Source organism: Parus major, chromosome 2 (genome assembly GCF_001522545.3).
Source record: "Parus major isolate Abel chromosome 2, Parus_major1.1, whole genome shotgun sequence".
Lineage (NCBI taxonomy): Eukaryota > Metazoa > Chordata > Aves > Passeriformes > Paridae > Parus > Parus major.
In genome coordinates, this window is record NC_031769.1 from 48,576,423 (window position 1) to 48,593,697 (window position 17,275).

Sequence of the window (17,275 nt, forward strand, 5' to 3'; positions counted from 1 at the left end):
ACTAGGGAAAGCAGAATTAGCTTCTCAGTTATTTTCTTTTGGGAGTTTGGAAAATGATGTAATGACCTTAGTGGATGAGCAAAGTGGCCAGAACTAAGCTCTTGGAGTAACCTCTTAGCATCTGGGAAACCTTCAAACCATGTCTTTGTTTGGGTTTTGTAGTTGAAGATATTAAAGCATTGGATTCATTTTCTTCTGTTTTAAGACAAGAATTGAAAAATTGTCCCAGTATATATATAAAATAAATTTGATCCATTCCAAACATATTCTGATAACTTTGTCTAGATAGGAACTTTGAGGGAATTATTAGCTCTTCAACTGAAACTTTAATTTATCTTTAAGGTAGTTTTTCAGCATACTTGTCTAAGTTATTTGCAATATATTCTAAAAAATTCCTCATTGATCTGGTTTATAATATCTAATGCTTTTGTTTCAACAGGTAGCACTACTGGGATTAGATGTTTTAGGTGCCTTTGTTGACAGACTATCAGGACGCTTTAAACCCTATATAGGAACTGGTAAGTGAAATACAACTTCTTTTCTTAAGACCAAGCAGTAAAATACACCTCCCCCCACGTCTTAGCAGCTGAAGTGGAACATGTTGAAAAATTCTTGAGCTAATTGTAGTGTACTGGCTGGCATTTTTCTGGTGTTGGAATTGAAATAATTGTATAGTAGCATGTATTCATTTGTCACTGATTTCTTTGGTGGTGGTTGGGATTTTTTTTAAAGGTTCCAGGAGTGCCTTTCCAGTAATTAGTTCCATGCTGTATGGCTGCTTATCACTCCTTGAGACAGTCATCTAAAATTTACATTGAAACACAAGTATTATCTTTAACTTATGTTAAAGGTGGAAGGTTTTATTTGCAGATCACTTTAATCAGAGCTTTATGTCTGCTGAAGCCTGTAGTCTCAGAGGATTATGTGGTCCACCTCCTGTTAGATAACTCCACTCTTAGTAGTCTAAAGTTTTTATGGGTTGAAAGAGTACTGACTGTTATTCCTGTGTGAAATGTTTACTCAAATGAATTTCAGATTAACAGATCTACATGTGCTGGAGTATGAAACCATTTTTCTGGGAGGTACAAGCAAACTACACTCATCAACTCATTTTGGTGCTGACTTTGAAAGGAGATAGTGATATTATGATATTAACATTGGTGTTATTACACTAGTTGTTTTTAGCAGAAGTTTCTAGGTAAAGTCCTTTTTCAAAATTTGCATGGGATAAGTTACGTTATGTTCCCTGATCCCTAGCTATCTCAAATTGTCTGTCAAAATTTTAAGCTTCCTCTTCTTTACATGTCTAGTTTTGTATTTAAGAACTTTGAAATAAAATTTCAAAGCTCAGGAATACAAAGTATAATTTAAGACAAGCTGCTAATTAAATTAATTGAAAGCATATTTCCGTATTCTGTGGAACTACTGCAGTAGAGTGCTACAGAATTTAAATCTATTTTGTTGCAGCGCGTTTTTCTTTGGCTGGTTCATTTTGTATTGGAGCAGTGTAAGGGAACTGGGGGCATATTGTTCTATGCACACTATTGATTTCTGAATAGTCTCTGTTTGTAGTTACAAACACTGTTTTGCTCCAGAGTTTGGCTAAGTTCTGACTTTTATTTTAAGACTGTGAAACCCAAAAATTGCAGTAATGTTTGTAAAGGATGGTTGGGAAGCTTATTCAATTTTTCAAAGTAGGAACTATCTGAGAACACTTTGAAAATCCTGTTGTTGGTTTAGGCTTTTCTTGTCACAGTAGTTGAGTAGTTTGAGATTATGAGCAAATTGAAGATTTAAATTTCAGTAGTGTTTATATTAAAGAGCAGAAGAGAGTACTGGCACTGGGTCACTGTTGGACACACATAACACCTGAAGCTGTATATTCTAAAAGTATTTTATAGTTATGCTAAGTAGTAGTTCCTTCAACTGAAATTGGTACTCAGAGCATCTCCAGAACCAAGACATCCAGAAAATGCAAGTTACTGTTACTCGTGATCAACTTGTGTATAAACAAACCTAACAGTTGCTGAAGTCTTAGTTTCAGTAAAGGCAGAAAACAGTATTTTAGGTCACTTTTAAAAAGGGTGATACGAATTCTCCTCAGCTGGTAACTCTCCAAGTTTCATAACAAGATCAGAGTAATTTTCGGGTTTTGTCAGTGAAGGAAAAATACAAAAACTTTATTGTAAGTGCCTGGAGTTTCTATAGTCCAGGGCTTATGAGAGTAATTAAAAGCACATTGGTGATCCAGAAAACTGCTTCCTTCAAGAAAATTTAAAGAACCAGGAGTTTCCTAAATCATGTTCTGTTGACTCTGCAGATTTGTCTCCTAATGTAATCTGACTCCACTAAGTCAGACCAAAGACTTGTATTTGACAGTGATTTGTTTGCAGATGCCTGAGAAGAAAGTAAGGACAGGAGAAACAGGCAGTGATAACCCCTTCATCAGTAGGAGTTGTCAGCAGTCTTGCAGGATAGGGCCAGCTGAGGCATCTTCAAAGTCTGCCCTGTTACTTGGTTTTCCTACAGCTTCATCTGTTCAGTTTCTGACCCACATAGATCTTTGGTTTTTGCAGTGTTCTGTACAAGTACTTTAGTATGCACAACTCCTTTGGACTGGCTGCCTGAAAAACTTCTTGCTTGCTACATCTTGTGTTAGAGAGGTGAGCCAACATTTCTTACCTTCCTGACGGCCAGTTTCTATTTACGGATCTCTGCCATGCCTGTCCTCTGCTATCTCTCCTCCTGCCCCAGCTCAGAGACACAATGGAGCTTGGGTACGACTGGTTCCCCTTTCAGTGCCTTTCTCTTGTGGTGCATTTTGAGTTGAGCAAGCCATATCTGTCATACCATACCAGAGAGGCAGCATATGTTCATAGCAGCATAATTGTATTTATTTGTCATCTGTTACTTTTGTAATTATTGATAATAGATTTCTTTGTTACATAGCTGCTTCCTGAAAATTGACCTAATACATGCATGAGAGTGTCTACTGCAACAACCTGTTTCCTGTGCAGTGATGGTGGATTTGGGGCTCGCTCTCAAGGGCAGTCTCTTTGCTCCATGTCTTTATGATTAGGGCAAGACCCCTTCTTGAGAACTGTGTGCAAGTCCAAATGCACTCTGTTAGCAGAATTACCTTCTGTACAGCTGTTTGCAGAGAGCTCTTGTGAGCTGGCTTGTGACATATCACTTCCTTTTTATGTGACTTCCCAGACATTTCCACAACCCATAGCGCTATGTGGGGTGGTTGTGACAGAAATGCAGCACCCAGTAGTTGGACTTGTTGAACTTCATACAACCTGTATCCATAGTTATACATTTGACAGTAATCAAGTATTCTATGCAAACTGCCATTTTAGTTGTTTTTTGTTGTTGGTTTTTTTTTGTAGCTTGGTTATGTCCAGTTAATTGATTCTTTGATCTGAGTATTGTTAATGAAGTATATAACTGTGTATTGCAGATGCTCAGTGTGTTCAGGTGATATGAGGAGAAAATGAAAAACGTGTAATCAAGCTTGAAAATGTTGGGAAATTTGTAAGCAGAGTAGTTCAGCTAAGTAACAAGTTCTCAGAGCCCCACAAGCCATCTTATTAGTATTTTATATTATAAATTAAACGATACAAAATTTATTTTATTTTTTATTTCTTCTATAAATTTTGTTTATAAATTTATTTTTATTTTATAATTTCTCTCTTTTGGTTAAATAAACATGAGTATATTGATTTTTGAAGGCAAACAGAATTTTTCAAGGCAGTTTAATTATTACTTTGAAATATTCAAACTATAGTTAACTTCTCATTTATTGCACTAATCGAACTACTTCCATTTTCAAAAGAAACCAAGGATTCCACCATGACTATAGTGAAGGAAGATGGATGTAAAATACCTGCCTGCTTTGTTCTCTGACTTTTTTCAAATACAATACATCCTTTTTCTAGGCGAAGTTTCAATTTTATAACTGTTTCCGCTCATAACATACCTGCAACCTTAAATGCATTTTTCTTCTAATAGTGTGTTACATTTTGGTGACCCTGAGATATTTGTATTTGTGATTCAGATCTCAGTAAATGATGGAAGTATAATAATATATTATCCAACAGCAATATGGGAAAACATATTCCACCTTTCACACCCCATCCCCATTTAATTTCCTGTTCTGTTTTGATGTGGATAGATTTCCTTAAGTGCAGGGAACAGCTAATGCCACTGAATATTCACCCCCTTAAGCATTACAGCCTTCTGCTATGAAGTGAAAAACATGAATGCTTTACTATTCAGTAAATTTACTTCAGTCTTTGCAACCTACATATATGCTGTAAATTACATTTGGGCAAAATCAGTACAGCAGTTGTAGGGCATATATTTTTCACTATTTCAAAAAGCATGTTAGTGATCTTTGTATTGAAGTATAATGCCTGATAAGAGACTTAATTCAGTTTCCTAGGCAACCATCTAATGCTGCACTAGATTTCTTCTAAGGTGTTACCATTTTATGATTAACCACACTGAGCGTGCTCTGCAACTGGCATCAGTGTTTTGGGAGTCTAGACACACAAATTTGGAATCTTTCTTTTAGTACTTCCACTTAAGATCCTTGAAAAATACTTTGGAAGCAGTAAATACCAGGGTATGTGTTCTTTTATAAGACTACGTGTCTCTATTCTGGGAAAAATAAAGCAGTGTTTGAGTGTTAGGTCGTTTGGTATTTAAAACGGCTGCTTGTTCTGTGATTAAGAGAGATGTTACATAAAAGTACATAATTACTGTATCACAGTCTCTTTCCCAGGTGATCACATTAATTATTAAAATAATAGTATATATCCAAAGTAAAAGAGACTATTAGAATTACGGGCATATGTGTCTGGATGATAGGATTTCTGGGAAAAGTGTCTACTCATACTTTTCTAAAGACAAGTAAATATAACTTGGCCCACTTGTTATTGTCAAAAGGAAAAGAAAGGATTCAGTAATGGTATACAGAATCTTTTTCAGTTTTACTGTGTTGTATTATACCATGACATATTTTTCTGCAGATATTGAACTTTCCATTAGTCTGTTATATAACTATATTGACATGAGCTTTTACATACAACCCTACAAGGTGTTGCAAAATATTTTACTTCCCTGAAAATGAAAGGAAATTTAGTTGACAAATGTAGTTAAAATGACCAAACACAGGTTATATTTGTATATGTACATATATGTATAAATCTCAACAGGGATACGCATTTTACACACAAAAACTCCATATATAAATGTGTTTATCTGTTTAATAGCAGTTTTAAGTTCATCCTACTGTGAAAGAGACCACTGGGCAAAAGTAGTTTTGGAAGATAGTTGTAGCGCCACATACTAACATGTGAAACAAATTTGAAGTGTTTAAATTTTTCATCAGGTAGCTTCAAGAAGTGTTGGAAGAGCGTTTAAATTAATGTCCTCAGACTAATTTAAATGTTCTATCAAATTTATTGTTGTAATGAAGCATGCAAATGTGGCTGCTCGTGTCCTGGATGGGTGCACTCTTCCTTCACTGGCTTCAAAGCTGGCTGGATGGCTGAGCCCAGAGGTTGTGGATGGTCACTGGAGTTAAATCCAATTGGTGACTGGTGGCAAGTTGTATTCCCCAGGACTCAGCACTGGGGGCTGGTTCTCTTTATTGTTTTTACCCATTATCTGGACAACGGAATGGAAGGCACGCTCAGACAGTTTGAAGATCAGACCAAGCTGGGCAGGTGTGTTGATCTTCTGGAGGGTAGGAGGGCTCTGTGGAGGGATCAGAACTGGCAGGAGCCATGGGTTGAGGCCAATTGTATGGGAGTCAACAAAGCCAGAAGCTGGGTACTGCACTTGGGTCTCCCAACAACCCCAGGCAGCGCTACAGGAAAAGCACCTGGGTGTGCTGTGTGCCATGAGGCTGCACATGAGCCAGCTGTTCCCAGCTGGCCACAAAGGCAAATAACATCCTGTCCTGGATCAGCAATATTGTGACCAGCAGGAGCAGGGCAGCGATCAACCCCCTGTACCCAGCACGGGTGAAGCTGCACCTCAAATCTTGTGTTCAGTTTTGGACCCTTCACTGCTAGAAAGACCTTGAGGTGCTGGAGTGTGTCCAGAGAAGGGCAGTGGAGCTGGGGAAGGATCTGGAGCACAAGTGTGATGAGGAGCAGCTGTGGATTATGTAGCCTGGAGAAAAGAAGGCTCGGGGGTGACCTTACTGCTCTCTACAACTACCTGAAAGGAGGCTGTAGCAAGGTGGAAGTCAGTCCCTTCTCCCAAGGAGTAAAGGATAGGAGAAGAAGAAATGTCCTCGAGCTGTGCCAGGGGAGATTTAGATAGGATATTAAGAAAAATGTTTTCATTGAAAATTGTCAAGCACTGTCAAGCATTGTAACTGCCCAGGGAAGAGGGTGAGTCCCCATCCCTGGAAGTATTAGAAAGTTGTAGCATGTGACACTGAGGGACGTGGTTTAGTAGTGGCCTCGGCAGTGCTGGATTAGTGATTGGTCTTGATGATCTTAAAGGGGTTTTCTGACCAAAATGGTTCTGCTGCCTGATGTGTTTTAAAGCAGTTGTAAGGATTTGTAACATACATTAACTTTTTGAGTGAGTCTGGATTAAAAAACAGTTGGTCCAAGAATTTGGAAATGCTTGTTTGAGGAAGTCATCATTTAGTAAGTGACACCTATGTTGTAAGTTTTTGCTTTTTCTCTTACTTAATGATTGAATCTTTCGGATGGAAAAGACTCAAATGTGTAGTTTATTCAAGCTGTGACTCTTTAATAAGTGGTTTTAATGTGGTATGGAGAAATGCTTTGAAAATCCATGAAATCCATGAAAACCAAGAACTTTATTAGCATGATCTACCATGGGTGTGTAGCATGTAGAAAAATGCTGGATCTTTATGTGTTAAGGCTTGAGTGAATTTTATTCTCATTTTTCATTTCTATTAATTTAATTGAAATGTTGAGACTAATGGCACATTTTGCTGAGGATTCAAGATTAAAAATGCTTGCAGAACAACTAAACATAAAACTTGGAATAATTAGGTTGGAAGAGACCTTCAAAATTATCTGTTTCATGTCTTGTCTTAAAAAAATGGCCAAGCTATGGTGTTAGAGAAAACTTGGAAATTAACTCAAGAAACTGAGTTGCTCAGATAAAGTAAAGCAGGCTTTTCTATTTATGTGAAAGATGTCTTGTGTCAAGGATACCTTGTTGCATCTAAATGCAAGTCAGGTGTTTTGTCTGATACTGCCTTTTCATTTTATAGCTTACTGACCTCAGGAAAAGCTGTGTTGGATTGTTGTAGGATTTTCTTAAACAATAAAATGCTGTTTAGTATTTTTTTTGCTTTTTTGAAAAGGCCTTTAGAGGACAGTCCATTTTTTGTATTTTTATTTTCCATAATAGATGCTTTTGTCTTTTCAAATGTGACAATAATACTAACTTCCTGCGACACCTCAGAAAATACTTAGATTTTCTCTGTTTTCTTCTATAGTTAATGGTCACAACTGAAGGTCATAACTGATTAAAGCTACAACTTCTTTCATCTTTGTGTGATTAGATTCTCTGAAGTTTCAGTTAAAAAAAAATAAATTAAAAATCTATGCAGGCTTTTAGTTTTTTTGGTTTGGTGGTGTTTTTTTGTCCTGGCTAGCTAGTGCTAGAGTTTATTAGCAGTGGGAATTCATTTTATCTGAAGTGATCCATGCTTGAGTGATAGGCTGTGATTTAGAATACCATCTGCTTGCTGTCCATGGGCACTTCACTGTATGACACCTAGAAATACAATGCTTTTAACTCAGAGTAGGGAAAACCTAGCCTGCTTTGCTTTCTGCTTGAGTCTAATTATTCTGGTTCTGTAAAAAACCTGTCCTAGAGCTTAAAAAATTTCAGAAGGTGACATGAGCATTTGTTCACAGTCTTGTAGTTTTCTTTCAGGTTTAATACATTTCTTGAAATTCTTTGGCCTTTAAAACTGTTCTCACGTTCCTGAGGCTGATGCCTTGATAGGCTCATGGATAGATCATGTAAAAAAAAAAAAAAAGTTTGTTTTTTCATCTCTGCTATCGCTGATGAACTCTATGTGTCATTAAGCCCACTAAATGCTCTTCTTAATTAGCTTCTGGAGAGACCCCAAGAAGCACATTAATGCCTGAAATTGCTTTTGATTAAACTGGCTTGGACTTTAAGTTGAGTAGGGGAGCACTGAGGCCCTCTCTGAGAGCCTGCTTATGATTCTTTGCTTAGAAGCAGCCCCTTGACCACATGGATCTGTCAGACTGGCCCTGTGGCTGGCCCTGTAGGAGCCCCTGTGGGACGCCTTTCTCTCCTGTGCATTCTGCACAGAACAGAAACTGCCCTAATTGCAGAGGCAGCTCTTTCCCTCCCTCCTTTCTAATGACAGCTGTTCAATGCTGCTGCCTGAGCTGGCAAGGTTTCTGAGGAAATGAAGATATTGCTGCCTAGGTTTAATCCCTTTCTGTCCTCAAAGACTTCAGTAACAGAATTTTTGCCAACACTGATTATAATGTTTGCTCAGTAAAGATTCTTTTTTTGCTTAATGCTTTTTTCTAAGTCTGCGGTAGTGGAGCGTCTATAGTTGGTTCTTAGAATTAGGTAGACCTGAGACTTAAAATGACTACAGGTATACAAAGAGCAGCAGGTATAAGTGGTCAGAAGAGAAGAAAAAGCAACAATATGAACTGAATAGCTCCAGAAGGAACTTTTCTTAAATTGTAAGAGAAGGAAATTGTTTGTGCTACATAGAGCTTTCTTTGCTGCAGGGGTCATATTGTTAAACTGTTCAAGTTTTTAAAAATGCATTGTGTGCCATTCTAGGCAATTTCTGTGATTTACTTGTTTTATCATCTTCAGTCCTGGTAGAAGAAATAAATATTTCATCTCTGAGGCTGTGCTCTGACTCTGAAGGCTGGTTTTGGCCTTAACTCACTGCTGTCTGATGCATCTACTGTCTCAAATGGTGGTGATAAAATTATTCAGTGAATATGGAGAAATGAAAATTTATTCAGATTTAATGAGATAAGAGAAGGTAGGCAATGGAATAAGAAACTGATGGGATAATAACCTCTGTTGTGGATATAGCAGAAAGGAAAAAGGCATAAATAGCAGCTCAGATGTAAATGCTCAGCATCATCAGCCAGTTAAAGGGTGTGATTGTCCCACTCTGTTCTGCACTGGGGTGGCCTCACCTCAAGTACTGAGTGCAGTTTGTGGCACCAGAACATAAAAAAGACATTAAGGCATTAGAGAGTGTCCAAAGGAGGCCAACAAGGATGGTGAAGGGTCTGGAGAGGAAGCTGTGTGGGGAGTGACTGAGGTCACTCGGTCTGTTCAGCCTGGAGGAGACTGAGGGGAGACCTCACTGCAGTTACAACTTCCTTGTGAGGAAAGAGGAGGGGCAGGCACTGATCTCTGCTCTGTGGTGAACAGCTACAGGACCTGAGGGAATGGCCTGAAGTTGGGCTAGGAGCAGTTTAGGTTGGATATCATGAAAAGGTTCTTCCCCAAAGGGTGGCTGGGCACTGGAACAGGCTCCCCAGGGAAGTGGTCACAGCACCAGCCTGACAGAACTCAAGAAGTGTTTGGACAATGCTCTCAGGCACATGGTGTGATTCTTGGGGTGTCCTGTGCAGGGCCAGGAGTCAGACTTAATGATCCTCATGGATCCCTTCCAACTCAGAATATTCTATGACTCTCTAAAATACCAGGTCAGTTTGACGTAGAGCTGCTAGAATTAATGTCCGCTATGGAACATTTTTGCTTACACTTTTAGGTTTTCTTCAGTAATCAAAACCTGTAAAATTCTGGTTTAACAATGTGGAAGTCTTAACAGGAAAACCTCAGGAGTGGCTGGAAGTGGTAAGAAGCTTTGACAACATGCTAAAATATGGCAAAAAGGCGAGTTAAATGGAATACATTGCTTCACAATAAATAAACAACAGCTGCAAAAGGAATCACTGTCTCCTAAATTTAGTGTAGTTTTTCTCAGTGTATCAGCAGGAATAAATAACAGAAAGATGTCATTTGTTATTAGGTTTACCAAAATGCATTTGAAATAATTGAAGAATCTAGGAAACAGAAGATTGGTAAGGCTAATATAAAACAGTAGGCATGTGTGAGTCCAGGCTGCATGTAACAAATTATATACCTCACTGAGTGACTTGTTAGGAGGCTGCCACATTGAATGCAGCCTTCATGTATGGTCCTACTTCTCGCCCTTCTTTTAATTCTGACATCTCTTTGAGATTGAGTTTGCAAGCTGATGCCAGATACAACCAAATGCATGTATTTGCATTGCAGTATAAAGAGGGACACTAATTTGATAATTCTGGCAAGAAAGCTCGTGCATCTTAAAGGAAAAGTAGCAGCCAAAGTGATGTTCAGTTTTGAAACTTGATCAATAGGAAACCCAACTTCCAATGCTTTCCTGTTGGAGCTTATTCTGACAGAAAAGATGAACAGCCACACTGAAAACCAGCTGGTGGTTGCCAGCATTCGACAGCCTAATTTCATTTGTCTTGTGCAAACAGAATATATCATGCCTTATATGGGGTCTTACAGAAGCTTGAATTATAAGGGGAAAAAGCCAAGCCTGCAGCAATTTGGGCCCTTTAACAGCTCCCACAGTGTGTTGTCCCTCTGTCAGAGCTCCAGGAGTGACAAAAGCTGGTGTGTTCAGTAGCTTCACACACCAAAATCTGCAGGCTGTGTCATAGCTTAGTTTAACTCGGTGACCTCATCTCTGGTCAGCAGCTTTAGTAGCTGTTCTCTGTGCTTGCCTTGGTGATTTGGGCAGAGCCCTGGTATCTCCAGCTCCATCAAATGACTCAGAGTGCTAATTAGTCACAAAGGAGCTGTGTTCCTGCAGAACTGGCACTGGCTGTGTTTGTTTCCTTCTCTATAAAGCTAGAATTGCCTTCAGCTGCCCAGCAGTCAGGTCAGTGTAGAGACATCACTAATAGTGTAAGGCATGGGGACAAGGTCAGTTTAGAAGCGCTGAAAATGGACATGAAAAGTACTGTTGGCAGGAAAAATGTAATCAGTAGGTGTATGAGTGATTGGAAGTTCATGGAAGTGGTCAGCTGTGTACTCCCAAAAATAACTTCTTAAGTTCTGAATTTTTTTTCTCTGTTCACAAAGTGGAAAAAAACCCCAAAACCAAACCCAACCACCAAACAAAGCCCTAAGACCCCTTAAAAACCCAAACCATAAATACAAAGTCCCACACTATCAAAACAGCAGCAATCCAACCCAAACAAAAAGCCCCCCAGACTCTTCAAACTGTAAAATGAAAGTAGCTGTACTAATTTCTGCAGGGGAGAAAGGGTAGAGACGATAGCTGTAAAACACAAAACCTTTATAATGGTGGCTGAAGATGTTGGTGGACTGTTCAGAATCGGTAGAATTAAATACTCGCATTAGGACACTAAGAAAACCTTCAGATATTGCAGGAAGGGAAATTCAAACTTGAGCAGTGTATTTGTCAGTAACAATTATGGTACAGAAAGGGTTGCTGTTTTTAATGTAGGAACAGGGGACTCAGGAAGCCTCCTCAGAATATATGATCTGTTCCCTTTATTTTGCTAGCAGATCTGTTTTTCAGTTATTACTGTAAAATCATTAAGTACTGATAAAATTACCTCAGATCTGCCTTTCATGCAATACCCAAATACAGTTCTTTTGTGAGTAGAAATTCTTTAGAAGTCTGAGGTCAGGCAGCAACTGTAAAATACTGTCAGGTGTTCAGTGATGTAGTACCAAATGTAACAAAAAGTTATTTTAGCTGTGAAGATAAATTTTTTATTTGGAGTATCTTAAATCACAGTCCCATGAGGGATGACATCTCCACCAATTCCACCAGCTCCATGAGTTGTGCTTCCTTGAAGGAAGGCAGCACACTCTGTGTCATCACCCCTCATTTGGGAGAAGTGGTACTGAAAGCACTCAGGGGAAGAATCTCACAAAGAGTGGGGCCCAGATGGAGGACTGGGAACCAGTACAGCAGTGTGTCTTGCACAACATGGAGCTGGTGATGTGTTCGTTGGGATGTCTTTCCTAATGTCATAGCATTCATTTATCTGATGTAATTATAAACTTCTGTCTGGAAAAGCAAGCAAAAATAATTGGCAAGTCCTTTGATTTTGATTTTTATTTATTTTTAGGGTGGGAAAATCATCAGCTGTCATTCAATTTTCCTTAAATATTATTTGAGGATGCTTGTTTTAACATAGTAATTTTTAACAATGCTTTTACTGAAGTAAGGCTGGGTTTCCAGAAGATACAATGTGTGAATAAAGGGATTTAAAACTTCTGATTTTCTTACAATAAACAGCAAAGTCTCACTGATTTTAAGGTAATCGTATATTTCTATTCCAATTATTTGCCACTCATCACGCCTAGCATTATTTTATAGAAAAGCCAGACATTCTGAAGCTAACTGGAAGACTTTTTGAAGATGAAATCAAAGTCATTCACACAGTTTTGAAGATGGGAAGCTTGCTTTCTTTTTAACCTGTTGAAAGTTACAGTTTTCTTCCATTTCAGCCTTACGCATTTGTTGTTAGACTTAAAAAAATCTCAGAAATGCACTTGAGACTTCAAAGTATTGTGGCCTACTTAAATTCAGCTTTTATTTTTGAATTTTTATTATATCTGTTTCAGAAAATATCTTTAAGCATTAGAAAATCTCCATTGAGTGCTTAATCTTTTTTACTTTCTCTTTTTTTCCCCTCTCCTGTAGTTCTCCTGCCTTTGATAGATCGTATGGGAGATGCCAAAGACCAAGTTCGAGAGCAAGCACAGAATCTTATATTGAAATTGATGTGTGAAGCAGCACCACCCATGGTATGATTGCTTAATGCAGATTCAGATGGAGGCCTCCAGTGAGCTTATGACTTTTGTATGAACTTTGAACACATCACAATATTATGGTGACTGTTAATGGTGTAAATGTTAAAGATACTCTTAATGGATTGACAGTGATGTATTATTCAGCTGAAGATAAAAATCTTGGCACAGTGTGATTCGGCATATCTTGCATATCACAGCTAAAATCTGAGTAGATGTTTTTATGACATGACAGGGCTTTGTTAATTAAGCATGTTTGAAGCATCTTCTTGGTTTGGACAATGGGAATAAATAAGTTTCATTAGCTCCAAATGTATTTAAAATTAGATTTGTACTTGAACATGTAGGACTAGTCTTTCAGTTAAGGTGCACATTTTCTAACTTAGGAGAATCTGGCTTTCTAGCTGTATGACAACGATGCTCTGTGAACCATCAGGTGGGGATAAAATGCCCTCTGGCTTGTCATTTTTGGTTGTAAGGAGGCTTGCTTAACTCAACCTTCAGTTCTAAGCATTATGTGGCTTTCGAGTGTTTAATCTTATATCTCAACTCCAAGTCTGAAAAATGGAGGACTGTTTAACAAGATTATATTCTTGAATAGTGATGTTATTTGGAAGAGCCTGGATGTGAGTAGGAACTTAATGTTTGAGTTTTTAGCTCCTGTGGAAAATCTGTTTCTGAGTTCTAATTCTAGAGGTTAATAGGGAAAAATATGGGTTTTTTTATGTGCTAATTCCTGGATTTGTGTATTCATAGATACAAATTTGAATGTTTGTGTGCACTGTACAAGACATTGTGGACTTTATGTGGAATGAGAAAATTATTGTCAGTTGCTTTGTTTGCCTGGTAGAACATGTAGTATGCTAGGCTATTATAGAACATGTTTATCTCTCTTTGGCTACAGGTCTGATTGGGATTTAAGCATCAGGGTTTAGTAATACCATCCACAAAGATGTGCCTTTATCCATTCACAAGCTGCAGAGTCAGTCATATTCATTGACCAAGAGACATGGCAGTATTTTTTGTGTCAAAGTGCCAGTAGTTCATAAATTACATGTTACTGTGCCCAAGATGCTTCCAAATACCTGGCATACAGACCAGAACCTCTACAGCAACAGCATTTGGACAAGTGCAGAGCAGAGCACCTTGGAGATACCTTCATTTGGACAGTTGCTGATAAAGAAATTGTTGGTGGTTGCTTTGTGCTAAGCCCTTGTCAGAAAAGCTGTACATTGTTGGTCCATCTTTGTTTATGCAGAGTTGTTAGGCTGTACACAGAGGTGATGGAAGGAAGTTTCCATCCCCTGTGAAGATAACTCTGTGTCAGAAGGCATACGAGGTTTGTGGAAGGAGGAGCATGTGTGTGTAAGGTACGGCTCTCCTGGTAATTTCCCCAGGGAGAAGCCTGGCTTTGGTTTTCTACTCTCAGGAGAGCTTACGGGTCATTACAACTTTGGATGAAAAGCATCAATGATCCTCACAGCAGGGACCAAAACAGAGAAGCCTTCCCTGCGCCTCCAACACTGAAATACAGAGCTTTAGGCTCCCTGCTGTGGAGAAGCATCCCTTTAGAAGAGCTGAATGGAATAATTTTTTGAGGATAAGTCCTGTAAATTTCTTTCTAGTCAACTCATCTTGCCTCTTCTAACATGTTGTTGAATAATATTTAATTTGTCCTGTCCTTAAATCTTTTACTTTTTTTAGATATTTAGGAGTTTTTTGTTTCTTTTATGAGCAGGATCTAGATGTAACTGTTTATAGGCAGGAAGGCATAAAAATATAAGTGGTGTAAGTGTGCAGGAAAGGGAGAAATAGAGCTTGACATCAACTCTTGCTAGGAACTTCTGAGTGTTAAAATTTCTAACCAGCCCTTTGAATTTTTCTGCTTAAAAAAATTCAGTTCTTAAGGGATAATTCAGTGAAAGACTAAATTTCTCTTTGGTCTGCTTTGTTTGCTTCAGTAGTCTCCAGTTCCCTTTCTACCTGTATTTTTATACATCTAGCAAGGAGATGTCCTTTTTCCCATGTTTGTCTGTGACAGTGGGTTAATTGGAAGAATGTTTTCTTCTGTAAAATCCTGTTCTTTGTTGTTAAGCTATGCAGTTTTGGCAAACCATATCCTGCTCGTCTAAGGTTTGTTTTCTCTAAATGCAATGAAGTATAAAACAAACAAACAAAAAAACACAGATGGGACGAAATTATCAAGCAGGGCTCTAATTGGAAAATTTTATGTCTTCTCTGAAGCGTGCTACCTCATTAATAATGAGGATGCATATTCCCTGCTCTTATGCTCTCTGTTTTTGTCGATCAACAGCTGTTTTTGAGGGCTGTATTTTTTATTTTTTTTTCCAGAAAGCCGATTGCAATAATTAGTATGTAATACATTTTAGCAGCTTTGTGTGGCATCATTATAGGTTGCAGTTGCAGCACTCCGGGGTGCAGTTGGCAGGAGGGAGGTGCCTGGGCTGCGAAGTGTGCAGCTCCTGGCAGTGTGCAGCCGTCCATTGCTAGGCAACGCTGCCCGGATGCTGGCCGGGCTGCAATGGCAGCGCTGCAGCTGGGGTGAACTGCAGGCTGAGCCCCTGCATCTGCTCCCACGGAGAGCCCCCGAGCTCCCCAGCTCCACGTTTGCGCTTCCAACGCCCTGATACACAGCTAGAGCGCGGCAAGGAGATGGAAAGGTAACGGGATAAAGCCGGGAGGCAGAGAGCCGGGGCAGGCAGAGAAAAACGAGTGCGCAAGGAGGTGAACAAGGGTTTAGCGAGCCAGGGGATCGCACCACAGGAAGCGGCACCAGCACCGAGAGGAGAACCGAAAGCAGAGCAAAAATGGAAGCACAGGAATTAGACTAAGGGGACAAGAAATAATCAAAAAATGAAGAAATAGATCTAAAGCAAAAGTAAGGGAGAAGTGGGACAGCAAGCAGCATGGATAAGGACAAGCTAAAATGGATGTGAGGAAATTTTGGCAGGGAAACAGAGTATGAAGCAAAAAGAATATAGTAACTTCTGCTTGAGTCAGTAGTTTGTAATGTTAATGTTTGTGTTGTTTGCATTAACTGTAACAATTCTGTACGTTTTAAAAGCTGTTTCTCAGATTTGGAAAATAACTAGTTTGCTGAAGGACGTTTTTAAGGAATTTGTTTTGGCGTAGAATTGATCTGTGTTGTGTTCCATATTGTGCATTTCATAAGTTAATTTTATTACTTTTCCAGTGGACCTGTCTTCTTTTATTTTTTTGCAACTATTATGAATGTAATTATATGGAATAGAATTACATTGTGTAGTGCTCCTGGTAATTAAAGACCATTATTTCTGCTTTTATAGTACATTTGGGAACGCCTTGCTGTTGGTTTTAAACACAAGAATTACCGATCCCGAGAAGGAGTGTGTTTGTGTCTTGTTGCTACCTTAAACATGTAAGCTTTTTGTTTCTATGGCGATGTAATGGTTCTATCCTTCTTCTGAATGTCATTTTTCTCTGAAAGTAATTCTTTAGGGAGTCTGGTTCAATTAAACTAATACATGGGAAAAGCCAAACAACTTAAGTAGTGGGCTTTCTGAAAGAAAGACTGAAGTTACAGGTTTTTTATCTTATTTAAAAGTAGATAAAGGACTAATAAGAGAGAGTCAGAGCTTGATTGATGTCACTTTGTATTCTATAAAATCTAAGCCAAAAGTTCACTTCTGCAAAAATTATTTTCTGGCTTTTTCTTAAAAAAAATACACTTCTTGATTTATTTTTTTTTAGTTATGGTGCACACCCCTTAATCCTCAGCAAGTTGGTACCACATCTGTGTATAGCATTTGGTGACTCCAACAGTCAGGTAAGGATTTCACCTTACTTACTGGCCCTTGAACAACTATATTTTGACAGAGCTGTGAAAGCAAAATAAATATAATCATTTAAAGAAAAGCTGATAAGAGTGCTTGTGTACAGCAGATCATTATTTTCTACCAAGAGAAAAAGTAAACCAAACTTCTTCTTTACCAGTCCATCCACTGGAAGATGAAAGTAGAGTTGCAAAGGCAGCAGTATCATGATACACTGGTCCCTTTAGCTTTGGCTTCAGAAGCTGAAACTAGTAATTACTGGAAGTAGTTTTTTACACAGCATGTTGAAAAGAAATAAATAAAAAAAGGTTTTGACACAAAAAATCACCTTCAGAAGCAGCCCTTACATGAAACCTGCGATAGCTTGCCAAATTTGCTGAAGATAACAATATTATGTATAATTATTTTCCACTTGGAATCTCAAAATGGCATTTGAGAACATGCAAGGATTGTCATTAAAATCATTAATGTAAGCAAGAACATCTGCAGTGAATTGGGAAGTAGTTCATAATGGTGACACGTGAACTTCAGAAAATCTTCCCGTGGAAATGGTTAAACTATCTGGATTT

General features: G+C 38.5%; 1 protein-coding gene across 37 annotated transcripts in view; it reads left to right on the plus strand.

The window, feature by feature from the left end:
- CLASP2 (cytoplasmic linker associated protein 2) overlaps positions 1 to 17,275 on the plus strand; it is a 145,963-nt gene that overhangs the window by 12,008 nt on the left and 116,680 nt on the right. For all 37 annotated transcript variants that reach the window (XM_015617030.3, XM_015617031.3, XM_015617033.3 and 34 more), the window contains exons 2-5: positions 440 to 518; positions 12,767 to 12,870; positions 16,200 to 16,291; positions 16,624 to 16,699. In XM_015617030.3, coding sequence (XP_015472516.1) covers positions 440 to 518; positions 12,767 to 12,870; positions 16,200 to 16,291; positions 16,624 to 16,699 — 351 coding nt within the window. The remainder of the gene's footprint in view (positions 1 to 439; positions 519 to 12,766; positions 12,871 to 16,199; positions 16,292 to 16,623; positions 16,700 to 17,275) is intronic.